The sequence below is a fragment of the Mustela lutreola genome, chromosome 4, assembly GCF_030435805.1.
Source record: "Mustela lutreola isolate mMusLut2 chromosome 4, mMusLut2.pri, whole genome shotgun sequence".
NCBI lineage: Eukaryota > Metazoa > Chordata > Mammalia > Carnivora > Mustelidae > Mustela > Mustela lutreola.
This window is the reverse complement of record NC_081293.1, coordinates 39443053-39456446: the sequence shown is the minus strand read 5'-3', so window position 1 is coordinate 39456446 and position 13394 is coordinate 39443053. Positions and strand designations below refer to the sequence as shown.

Sequence of the window (13394 nt, the reverse complement as noted above, 5' to 3'; positions counted from 1 at the left end):
GCATTTGTCTTTTTGTGTCTGGCTTACTTCATTTAGCAGGGTTCATCTGTGTTGTAGTGTGTGTTAGAATTTCCATACATTTTAAGGCAAATAATACTCCATTGTGTGTATATATACAGCATTTTGCTTATCCGTGTATCTCTAGATGGAGACCTGTGTTGCTGGAGACCTGTGTTGCTTCCACATTTTAGCTCTTGTGAAGAAGGCTGTTACGAACATGGTTGCCCATAGATGTCTTTGAGACCCTCCTTTTTTTTCCCCTGATCTTAGACAAAGGAGCAAAGGCAATACAATGAAGCAAACATAATTTCTTTTTTTTTTTTTTAATTTCTTTTCAGTGTAACAATTTATTGGTTTTGCACCACACCCAGTGCTCCATGCAATCCGTGCCCTCTCCAATACCCACCACCTGGCTCCCCCAACCTCCCCCCACCCCCCGCCCCTTCAAACCCCTCAGGTTGTTTTTCAGAGTCCATAGTCTCTTATGGTTCACCTCCCCTTCCAATTTACCCCAACTCCCTTCTCCTCTCTAACACCCCTTGTCCTCCATGATATTTGTTATGCTCCACAAATAAGTGAAACCATATGATAATTGACTCTCTGTTTGACTTATCTCACTCAGCATAATCTCTTCCATTTCTGTCCATGTTGATACGAAAGTTGTGTATTCATCCTTTCTAATGGAGGCATAATACTCCATAGTGTATATGGACCACATCTTCGTTATCCATTCGTCCATTGAAGGGCATCTTTGAGACCCTCTTTTTAATTCTTTTGAGTATGTACTTGGAAGTAGAATTGCTGGCTCATATGGTGATTGCATTTTTAATTTTTTGAGGAATTGCCATACAGTTTTCCATCGTGGCTGCACTATTTTACATTACCACTAACAGTGTGCAAATTCCAGTTTCTCCATATTCATAAGAACACTTCTTATCTTCTGGATTTTTGTTTGTGTGTGTGTTTTTCGATAATGGACCTCCTAGTAGGTATAAGGTAGTATCTCCTTGTGGTTTTTCACATCCCTGATGATTAGTGACGTTAGGTATATATTTTTTTGAGCTTAGCTATTTGTACATCTTTGGGGAAATGTCTGTCAGATGTTTTGCCCAATTTTAAATTGGGTTGTTTTAGGGATTTTTTGTTGTTGCTGAGTTTTAGATATTCTTCATATATTCTGGATACCGATCCCTTATCAGATATATAATTGGCAAAGATTTTCTTCTGTTCTGTAGGTTGCCATTTTACTCTGACAGTGTCTTTTTTTCTTATTTTAAGATTTTATTTATTTATTTATTTATTTGAAAGAAAGAGTGAGAAAGAGAGAGTGTGAGCAGGGTGAAGGGCAGAGGGAGACGGAGAAGCAGACTCCCTACTGAGCAGGGTGCCCGAAGCCCAGCTCCATCCTGGTATTCTGGGATCATGACCTGAGCCAAAGGCAGGTGCTTAACTGACTGAGCCACCCAGGTGTCCCTGACAGTGTCTTTTTTTTTTTTTTTTAAGATTTTATTTATTTATTTGACAGACAGAGATCACAAGTAGGCAGAGAGGCAGGCAGAGAGAGAGAGAGAGAGAGAGAGAGGAGGAAGCAGGCTCCCCGCAGAGCAGAGAGCCAGATGTGGGGCTCGATCCCAGGTCCCTGGGATCATGACCTGAGCCGAAGGCAGAGGCTTTATCCCACTGAGCCACCTAGGCGCCCCCCTGACAGTGTCTTTTGATGGACAATAGTTTTTAATCTTCATGAAGTCCGGCTTTACTGTTTTTTTTTTTCCCCTTTGGTGCCTCTGACTTAGATGTTGTGTCCAGTAACTCATTGACAAATTAGGGGTGCTTGGGTGGCTCAGTCAGTTAAGCACCTGCCTTCAGCTCAGATCCCAGAGTCCTGAGACCAATCCCCACCTCGGACTCTGCTCAGCGGAGAGCCTGCTTCTCCCTGTCTCTCTGCCTGTGACTCTCCCTGCTTCTGTGCGTTCTCTCTTTCTCTCCTTCTCTCTCTCTGTGTCAAATAAAATCTAAAAAATAAAATAAAAAATAAATTATTGCCAAATTCACTGTTATGAAGCTTTCCCCCTATATTTTCTAGGAGTTTTATAGTTTTAGGTCTTATAGGTCGGTCTTTGATACACTTTGAATTAACTCCTTAATGTATATATTTTTGTATATGGTGTAATGTCAGGGTCCAGCTTTATTCTTTCTCATGTGTATATCCAGTTTTTCCAGTGACATTTATTAAAAAGACCATACTCTCCCCATTGAATGGCCATCGGAGTTCTTGTCAAAAATCATTTGACTCTATATGTGAAGGTTTCTTTCTGGGTTCTTTTTTTTTTTTTTTTTTCTGGGTTCTTTATTGCCTTTATTTATGCAGTACCACAATGTGTAATATATCTATGTTTAATTCTAATTTGGCCTTTGGTGGTACTTCTCTTTTCTTCTCACTCTTCTTCTGAAGTTGCTGTTGCTGAGGTCACCAAAGATGTCCACAGTTTCAAATCCAGTGGATACTTCTGTATCCTTATCTTGTTTGATTGTTGTGGCCCCCCTTCTTGAAATAGTTTGTTTCTTTTCCTTTGTTTCTCTTTTTTAAAATTTCTTCTTCTTTTTTTAATTCTGGGCTATCGTATTGTTGTAGATTTTTGTTTTGTTTCATTTTTTTTTTTTTTTTAAAGATTTTTTTTTTTTTTTTTTTTTTTTATTTATTTGTTAGAGAGAGAGAGAGATACAGAGTGCAAGCACAGGCAGACAGAGTGGCAGGCTAGAGGCAGAGGGAGAAGCAGGCTCCCTGCCGAGCAAGGAGCCCGATGTGGGACTCGATCCCAGGACGCTGGGATCATGACCTGAGCCGAAGGCAGCTGCTTAACCAACTGAGCCACCCAGGCGTCCCTGTTTCATTTTTTTAAACCTGAGTTTCTTTTTTGACTTGTTTTACCAGCCTTTTGCTTATCTCCAGGTATATACTCTTTTGGTTGATTTCATTTAAGTCAAGCCATCAACTGCTACCTGCAGTTATCATCACCTGAACAGAGCTGTGTAACTTACTGCCATTTCATTTCAGTAATAACTGTATCATCCTGAATTTCCTTGAGTCTGTGAGAGTTTGATATAAGTTTTATTTAATTGATTTGCTAAGTTCTTCCATTGGTTTTCTTTGCTTTTAACTTACAGGGTCTCCCTTGGAAATCTTATCCACCGTGTAGTCATCATTTTTAGGCAGAGATTACTGCCTACTAGCATCCAGAACTGGCATCCAGAACACTACTCTTATTACTTTGTTGGCTATCTTTTCTGTTGGGTAAATTTTTATAGATCATTGTCTTAGATCAGTTATTAGGCTAGGAAATACCAAACAAGTGAGTTATTCTAAATAACTTTAACCTTGTTTTGAAAAGCAACTTTTCACATTGGAATTACTATATTACTCTATTTTCTTTATTCATATGTCCAATGCACATGAGAGAAGGCTTCAGAGAGGAATTGATAATTGATGATATGTTCTTACAAGATGAGTGGAGTTTTTCTGGGTTGACAAGGTGGAATCGAGTATTTTAGAAGAGATTTCACCTATGAGTGGGTCTGGTGCTTCATTGAAGAGTGGGTATGATGTGGTAAATGACAGAAAATGGCTCTGGAAGTCAGAAAGATATCATACTGGATATCACTGGATATCATACTGGATGGCACTGTAAAAAATAGTAGGAAACATGTATACTAGTGATCAATCCTGTCATGGAATAGATGACTTATAAATTGTTTTATTTAGAACATTTATTTAAGGATGCCTGATGGCCCAGTCAACTAAGTGTCTGCCTTTGGCTCAGGTCGTGATCCCTGGGCCCTGGGATCGAGTACTGTATCAGGGACTTCTCTCTGCTTCTCCCTCTCCCTGCCTCTGGCCCCCGCTTGTGCTTGCTCTCTCTCTGAAAAATAGTGCTCTCTCTCTCTTTGAAAAATAAATAAATAAAATATTTTTTAAAATAAAAGATTTATTTAAAAAGTTTTATTTATGTAAAAAGATAGAAGCATATATGGAAACTACTCTCATAGAAGAAGACTGCATTTGTGTTCCTGCAAACTCATTCTTGTCACTACTGTGTTGTATGTTTCTGCACATTCACAAAAGTTCTTGAATGAAAACAGTTTGGGAAACATTAAGTAAAGCAATTCCAAGGAAAGAAAAAAAATGAAAATACGACTACACTGAACCAAATTATTATCTAAATTATTAGAAGGATATTCTAAACCTGAATTTCAAAGATAATTGCAATTAGATAAGTTTCAGAGGCTATCTGGTACTATATGCCTCTTCTGTGTGTCCTTTGCAAATGCTTATCTTACTTTCATTTTTTAAGAAGTGGAAAGTACCCCATCACCTTCTTCTTGATAATAACTCTAAGTGTACTTGAAGAAGAAAGTGTTTATTAGCTGAGTTAGCATCATGGCACTATTGGGAGCCATTCACTTTGTTTTCAGTTTTGTTTCTACCATAAGGAGTCATTCAGTTAGTGTCCAATTTTGTGTATAATTTTAGGCAAGATCTAGGAAAGTATTTCAGGCTGGTAATAAAGCTGACTTAATTTTCCTGGGTTTATATATCCAGTCCCCAATCTGGGTGGCAAAAGGTATAGCACCAATTCATTGTAATTACAATTTTTTGAACGCTTGAAGGATTTTCAATGCCATATAAACATTTAGCCCAGGCCTTCCAAACCTCCTTCAGTAGTGAATAGGTACCAGTACCATTGAGACTATCATTTTTCTTCTCATTCTTTCCCCCTTGTTTTTTTTTTTTTTAAAGATTTTATTTATTAATTTGACAGAGAGAAATCACAAGTAGACAGAGAGGCAGCCAGAGAGAGAGAGAGGGAAGCAGGCTCTCTGCCGAGCAGAGAGCCCGATGCGGGACTCGATCCCAGGACTCTGAGATCATGACCTGAGCCGAAGGCAGCGGCCCAACCCACTGAGCCACCCAGGCGCCCCTTTCCCCCTTGTTTTTGTTTTCTTTGTTTGTTTCTTGCTTCTTGGCCTTTTAGTGCCACAAGGCACAGTGTGCTTGTACTGCTATTGTTAACAACTGTGGGCAGTGACTTTGAGCCTGTATGCTTGAGTCAGGTTTGTTGGAATTTTGCTCAGTTGTAAGAGTATTTCACTTAGTAATGAAAAGAAATTGAATGCAAGTTGGTGCAGCCACTTTGGAAAACAGTGTGGAAGTTCCTTAAGAAATTAAAAATAAAATAAAAGAAAGAAATTAAAAATAGAGCTACCCTAGCACTCTGCAATTGCACTACTGGGTATTTACTCCAACGATACAGATGTAGTAAAAAGAAGGGCCAGTGTTCATAGCAGCAACGGCCACAGTCACCAAACTGTGGAAAGAGCCAAGATGCCCTTCAACAGGCAAATGGATAAAGAAGATATGGTCCATATATTCAATGGAGTATTTTGCCTCCATCAGAAAGGATGAATACCCAACTTTTGCATCAACATGGACGGGACTGGAGGAGATTATGCTGAGTGAAATAAGTCAAGCAGAGAGAGTCAGTTATCTCATGGTTTCACTTGTGGAATATAAGGAATAATATGGAGGACATTGGGAGATGGAGAGAAGGGCGTTGGGGGAAATCAGTGGGGGAGACGAACGATGAGAGACTGTGGACACTGAGAAACAAACAGGTTTTGGAAGGAAAGGGTTGGAGGGTTGGGTGAGCCTGGTGGTGGGTATTAAGGAGGGCACGTATTGCATGGAGCACTGGATGTGATGCATAAACAATCTTGGAACACTGAAAAAATGAAAGTTAAAAATAAAGATTTAATTATTTCTTTTCTTTTCTTTTTATTTCTTTTTAAAGATTATATTTATTTATTTTGGAGACAATGAGAGAAGGGACGGTGGGACAGGTGGGGAGGGAGAAAGAATTTGAAGCAGACTCCACATTGAGCAGAGATCCTGATGTGGGACTTGATCCCAGGACACTGAGATCATGACCTGAGTCAAAGGCTTAACCAACTGATCCACCCAGACACCCCTGATTTAATTATTTCTTATGTGATGACATGTGCTTTTTTAAAAATTATGTTCAATTAGCCGACATACAATACATCATTAGCTTTTGGTATAGTGTTCTGTGGTTCATTAGTTGTGTATAACACCCAGTGCCCATCACCACACATGCCCTTCTCAATACCATTACCCTGTTACCTCTTCCCCCAACCCCTGTCCCTTCTGTAACCCTCAGTTCGTTTCCCGGAGTTCAGAGTCTCCTATGGTTTATCTCCCTCTCTGATTTCTTCCCATTCAGTTATCCCTCCCTTCCCCTGTGGTCATCCACACTATTCCTTATGTTCTACATGAAACCATATGATAATTGTCTTTCCCTGCTTGACTTATTTCACTTAGCAGAATCCCCTCCAGTTCCATCCACATCAATGCAATTGTTTTTTGTTTTTTGTTTTTTTTTAAGTTAAAAAATCAAGTTATGGGGCACCTGGGTGGCTCAGTCATTAAGCATCTGCCTTCGGCTCAGATCCTGATCCCAGAGTCCTGGGATCGAACTCCACACTAGGCTCCCTACCTGGTGGGAAGACTGCTTCTCCATCTCCCACTCCCCCTACTTGTGTTTCCCCTCTCGCTGTGTTTCTCTCTGTCAAATAAATAAATAAAATCTTTTTTAAAAAATCAAGTTGTTACAATAGTACAAAATTTAGTAAATATTTTTTGGGAAGGTAGTAGTACTGTGAAATTGAGCAGTGTACCATATTAATCACTGTTGATTATGGGATATTTAATATAATTATAACATTAAAATTTTTCAGAATGTTTTTTACGTGTGAGAACTGAGTTGACCTTAAAACACCTAGAAACCTAAGGGAGAAAAATACATGTTACATTGTCTTAAAAATGAATAAATTGAAGTTTTGAAAGAATAAATAGGGGCGCCTGGGTGGCTTAGATGGTTAAGCAACTGCCTTTGGCTCAGATTGTGATCTCCAGGTCCTGCGATCAAGCCCATTAACCTGCCAGCTCAGCCAGGAGACTGGGGAGTCCGGGGAGTCTGCTTCTCTGTGCCGCCTCTCCTTCTGCTTGTGCTCTCCCTGTCTTTCTCTCTCAGATGAATAAAACCTTTAAAAAAAAAAAAGAATAAATAACTTACTTGTAGTTTGATGAATATAATTTCAATGGTAATCAGGACTAAAAGACCAGTTTCATGATACTCTGATGTTCCTTCTTGGTGTAAAAGAATAGGGTTACATTGTTTCAGAGGCCTCATAAAGATGATTTTGACCCAGACATTTTCTTTTGATTCTCTGTCAAAGTTTGATATACTTTACAATTACCAATTGTCGTTGGAAGTAATCAGAAACGTGCCAGTGTGTACAGAAGTCCTGAAAATACAAGTCTCAGTCAGAAGAAACCTATAACAGTTCTATTGGATCTTCACTTGTAGATTCTATAGATAATTTTGTATATAAAAATAACACAAATTAATTTCTTATGGCAAGGAAGTTTCCTGTGACAGGGATGTGTTTCATGTTTTGCCTAATACTATTTCACATTTAAAATCCTGTGCCTGTATTAATCAGGGTATCCTTTCTTTAAACAGGAGAATGTACTCATCACCTCCCACCTGTGAATGCCCCCATTCAGACAAAGAAGAAAGCAACAAAGCATTGTTTCCTTTGTGGGAAGAAAACTGGACTGGCTACTAGCTACGAATGCAGGCAGGTTGGCTGGCTGGAAAAGCTGAGATGCTTTCTTTGTGGTGACCCAGTGTAGGGATACAGTATAAAACACTCTTTAAACTGGCTATTCATTAACATCATTAAGATGATATTCAAATAGCAGTCCTCAGTTCAGCTCCTAATTGGCTGAAGAGTAAGTAGACAGCTCCTGAGTTTATAAATCATGAGATCCTCTCCTGTTACTTCAAGTTAGGAGATTTAAATCAATGGGAGAATAGACTTTCTTTGTCACATGATAGATATGCTTGTTTTTTTTTTTAATATAACTTTGGAAGAACCCATCCTCCAAGATTCTATTTGAAATTGAACACAAAAGGGACTAAATTTATTGTACTGTTAATTTAACTATTATATGGTACAGTTTAATTTGAAAACATGAATAATACATTCACAAAAATTAATGAGTTTTCTCATAATTATCTCATTAGCATTGATTAATATGCTCTGAGGATAGTATCTGCCCTTAGTTTGAGTGCAGGCATTAAAATGAGCTGCTACTTTACAGAGTACTTTTTATTCAAATAGAAATAGCTCATCTTATTTGTTAGAAATATTTAAAAGTCCTTTAATAATTAGGTTTTATGTGATTTTCTTTTGAGACTGAATTTCTCACAAATTCAGTTCTCCCAGGTTTACTAGATAAGAGAAATGATAGACATATTTGCCAGCTTTTGCAGTTTTACTGCTTCATAAAGATCTGTATCCGGTTTCATTTCATAATAGGTTCTTTATTACAAACTCATATTCATGGACAGTTAACTTTTTCTTTTTGGGGTACTTGTGCTGGTTTATGAACACAAGGGAAATGTCAGTGATGGAAATTGCTAAGAGAATCAGAGGGCTCCTGTTGGATACCTGAAATCAAGCTCTGATCTTCCAAAGAGATGAGCCTCTATAGAAATGTGACCATTCACATGGACTTTCTTTGTGCTTTAGATGTGGAAACAACTTCTGTGCATCTCATCGCTATGCAGAAACTCACGGCTGCACCTATGATTACAAGAGTGCAGGGAGGAGATACTTACAGGAGGCAAATCCTGTGGTTAATGCACCCAAACTTCCAAAAATCTAGCTCTTGCTCTGCGCCTAGGAATTGTATTACAATGACAGAAGAAGTATTGTTCAGACTGCATTATTTTTGTTCGACTCTAAAAGATTTGCCAAATGACAAAACCATACAATGCATACTGTTGGAGAAAGAATACTACTGTATTTGACATCTTTATCCTTTGGTGAATCGAAAGTTTTAAAAAGTAGTTTTAAAAACTTTATAATGATTTAGCTTTGTTATTGCATGTCTTGTGTTAACTATTTTATATTTGATATTGCAATTTCATAGACAAGTCTTCAAAAGATGCACTTTAGGAAGTTATCACTGACCATGTAACCAGCTTCCACATTGTACAGAAATGTGCCGCCATGCAGCGGCTCTACTCACATCCACCACTTTTTTGAGGGGTGTGGGGCGGGGGGTGGGGATTTTTTTTTTTTTTTTTAAATCCCATGTGTGAAAATTTATTGAGTTTGCCAGCAAGTTCCTTTTTATTTCAAGCTACTTTTTATAAAAAAAGAACATTTTGTTTCTCAGTGTGATTTTAACACATGTATATTTCTTCCATATTCAGATTGGCATTCAGATATGTATCCATTCTATAAAACACATCATGTTAATCATACTATATATTTCTTAAAATACTACTTTTTGAGTAGTATTTTTGAGTAGTTTTACAATACAAAGGATCTCAGTTGTTGCCATTAAATACGGAATCCAACTTTTCACTTTTTGAAAAATGGCTACATTTAAAACAAAATCTTACAACTTGATTTGTTTTTCTTATAAGTTGAGTGCTATTACCAGGAGAAATTCAAATAAATATTCATTTTCATTATAAGTTTGATTATTTGATTATTTACAAAATTTTTCTTTTATAACTTAAAAAAATTTTTTTTATTTAAATTCAATTTAGTTAATGTATACTATATTATTAGTTTCAGAGGTAGAATTTAGTGATCATCAGTTGCATGTAATACCCAGTGCTTATCACATCACGTGCCCTCCTTAATGCCCATCACCCAGTTACCCCAAACCCCCAATGACCTCCCTTCCAGCAACCCTCAGTTTATAGTTTATAAATAGTTTATATATAGTTTATAGTTAAGCATCTCTTATGGTTTGCCTCCCTCTCTGTTTTTATCTTATTTTTCCTTCCCTTCTTCTATGTTCATCTGTTTTGTTTCTTAAATTCTACATGAGTGAAATCCTATATTTGTCTTTCTCTGATTGACTGATTTTGCTTGGCATAATACCCTCAATGATTTCATTAAATAAATCATTAGTTTATTCTAATTGGAAAAAATGACCATCCGTATAAAGGTATTCTTCTAGGATATAAGGGCCCTGTTCCCCAGATGTAAGCAATATAACCAATATAAGCTTTTGAGAGTTCATTCCTTTCATGAAAGCTTAGTTGAATCAGATCCTGATCCCTGGTAAACAGGTGGCAGGCAACCCAAATAGATTTTGCAACTCTAGCCCCACCCAAGTTGGATCTACAATGGTACCTGAGGCTAATTTAGGTGCTCTGCAGGGTCTCTTTCTCCACAAAGGGGTGAATGAACTGGAGAGTTCTACTCTTCCTGCTACTTCTTAAAAAGAGATAGAATGTTAAATGGATAAAGAGCCTTCATCCTTCTGAAGACATTTCAAGATGCTCCTGGTCAGGAAGGAAATACATTTACAAGTGGGAAAGATACTAGTGGAGGAGTGATACAATTAGGGGTTGATGATGATGGTTTGTTTGTTTGTTTGTTTTTAAGATTTTATTTATTTATTTGACAGAGAGATCACAAGTAGGCAGAGAGGCAGGCAGGGAGAGAGAGGAGGAAGCAGGCTCCCTGCTGAACAGAGCCCCCGATGTAGGGCTCGATCCCGGGACCCTGGGATCATGACCTGAGCTGAAGGCAGAGGCTTAACCCACTGAGCCACCCAGATGCCCCGATGGTGATGGTTTTTAGGGCAAGCTATACAAACTAATGAAAATACTTACATTTGTGTTGAGTAATTCAGTTTTCCTCCCCCACTTAACAAGACAACATGTACTTTAGACATTTAAAATCTATTGCATGGATAGGCTTCTGTAAAAGGACAAAACATATTCTACAATAAATATGAATGGTTAGGGTATTGATATATGCTCAGTGCACTATGCTTTTTTTTTTTTTTTTTAAAAGATTTTATTTATTTATTTGATAGAGACACAGCGAGAAAGGAAATGCAAGCAGGTGGAGCGGGAATGGGAGAAGCAGGCTTCCCGCCGAGCAGAGAGCCCGACGCGGGGCTCGATCCCAGGACCCCGGGATCACGACCCGAGCCAAAGGCAGACGCTCAATGACTGAGCCACCCCAGGCGCCCCAGTGCACTATGCTTTTTAAACTAAGACCATGTAGAAATAAGTCTTGTTTTAAGTCCATCAAAGATTATGGTTAAAAGTGAGTTTTTGGTCCTTGTCATACTAGTTTTTAAGTCACTGAGAGAGAAACCAGTCAAGTTCCAGAAATAATATCATTGGAAAGCATTTCTTTATGCTTTAAATTCTTACAAAGAGGTTATCATAATTTTGCAGATCTTAGATCTGTCTTTCCAACCCCAGTAATTATCAGAGTGCTTTGCATGTAGACCCAGATTAAACATTAGTTAAATAAATTAATTATATGGAACAGCTTAATTGTGACCAAAAATCAAGGTGTTCATATTGTTTTATATAACTAAACTAATTTTATGTGATAAAATTCAGTTTCTGGATTTTATTTTTTTTGAGGGGGTGGGCAGAGGGAGAGAGAGAATCTCAAGCAGGCTCCACACCCAGCCTAGAGCCCTACACAGGGCTCCCTCTTGACCCTGAGATCATGACCTGAGCTGAAGTTAAGATTTGAATGCTTAACCACTGAGCTACCCAGGAACCCTCTCTGAATTTTATTTTTAAACAGTAAGTATTTGGTTTTAGCAATATTAAAAGTTAAAATGTTTAATAAATATTTTTCAAGTTAAGTTTAGTGCTTTTTAATCATTCTAACATGAGAATTTCAACTATATACTTAGATGTTTTAAAATTTCATGTGTTCTCACCTGTGGAAGGATTTAATTATAACAGAATACAGGAATTGATTTCCTGATGTATGTTTAATGTGGTTTTAAGCCATCAGGATAGAGAATCCAATCTCCTTTCTAGTGGGGTTTTCCAAAGTATGAACTCTGTACCTATCTTGAAACACAAGATTTTAAGTGACACATGAATGAAATTTTAAAAAATATTTATATACTTTTAATGTTTATCATGAAATGACTCAAGTAGCTTAAGTTGAAAATAAATTGATACAAAAAAAAAGTTGAGGGGCGCCTGGGTGGCTCAGTGGGTTAAGCCGCTGCCTTCGGCTCAGGTCATGATCTCAGGGTCCTAGAATTGAGCCCTGTATCCAGCTGTCTGCTCAGCAGGGAGCCTGCTTCCCTCTCTCTCTCTCTGCCTGCCTCTCCATCTACTTGTGATTTCTCTCTGTCAAATAAATAAATAAAATCTTAAAAAAAAAAGACATTGCATTAAAATATTAAAAAAAAAGTTGATTGAAAATTGACAAGCAAGAGTATGTATAACATCGTAACAGTAGATGTGAATGACTGAAATTTAGGAATAAAGGTATCTCATGTTTCTTTGAAAACTATGTTAGACTTTAAGAATGGTTGATGAAAGTGATTTTTGAAAAATGATTTTTATTATTTTTAAAGATTTTTTAAAAAATACATAAGGATAAAAAACCAAAGTTGAAATTTCACCATGGACAACCTCCTCCCCCCACCTCTTAAAAGTTTCTGTTTTAGTTTTTCTGGTAGTTACTATCATAACACTAGCCAATATATTTAGACATAATTTTTTGACACCCCATTATTACAGATCAGGAATTTAACCTGATAACTCATTACCTCTGTACTCCCCAATTTTTATTAGTGTATTAGTCTGCTGAGGTTGCTGTAACAAAATACCATAGACTGGGTGGCTTAAACAACAGAAATTAATTTTCCATGGTTCTGGAGGCTAGCAGTCCCAGATCAAGGTCTGTCCAGCAGGGTGGTTTTCTGGTAAGATCTCTTACCCTGGCTTTCAGAGAGCTGCCTTCTCATTGTATCCTCATGGCCTTTCTTCAGTGTGTGCATACATGGAACTCTCCAGTGTCTTATTTTACAAGAGCACTAATCCTATGGGACCAGGGCCCTACTCTATGACCTCACTTCATCTCAGTTACTTCCTTAATCCAGAAACAGCCACACCAGGTAGGGTTTAACAATTTGAAGGACACACATATATTTAGTCCATACTGGTCAATTCTTTATAGTTAGAGTATTTATGTCAAATTAACTCACTCCTCTGCAGTTACTCTTGTCCCTATCACCATAGCTTTCACCTGAGCTGTTGTAACTGCTTAAGCTTCCTAGCTGGGATTCTTTTTTTTTTTTTTTAATTTATTTTTTATTTATTTTCAGCATAACAGTATTCATTATTTTTGCACCACACCCAGTGCTCCATGCAATCCGTGCCCTCTATAATACCCACCACCTGGTACCCCGACCTCCCACCCCCTGCCCCTTCAAAACCCTCAGATTGTTT

General features: G+C 37.7%; 1 protein-coding gene across 4 annotated transcripts in view; it reads left to right on the top strand.

The window, feature by feature from the left end:
- ZFAND4 (zinc finger AN1-type containing 4) overlaps positions 1 to 9627 on the top strand; it is a 95922-nt gene extending 86295 nt beyond the window's left edge. For all 4 annotated transcript variants that reach the window (XM_059169607.1, XM_059169608.1, XM_059169606.1 and 1 more), the window contains 2 exons: positions 7599 to 7716; positions 8674 to 9627. In XM_059169607.1, coding sequence (XP_059025590.1) covers positions 7599 to 7716; positions 8674 to 8809 — 254 coding nt within the window. In that variant the 3' untranslated portion in view covers positions 8810 to 9627. The remainder of the gene's footprint in view (positions 1 to 7598; positions 7717 to 8673) is intronic.
- The last annotated feature ends 3767 nt before the right edge of the window (positions 9628 to 13394 follow it).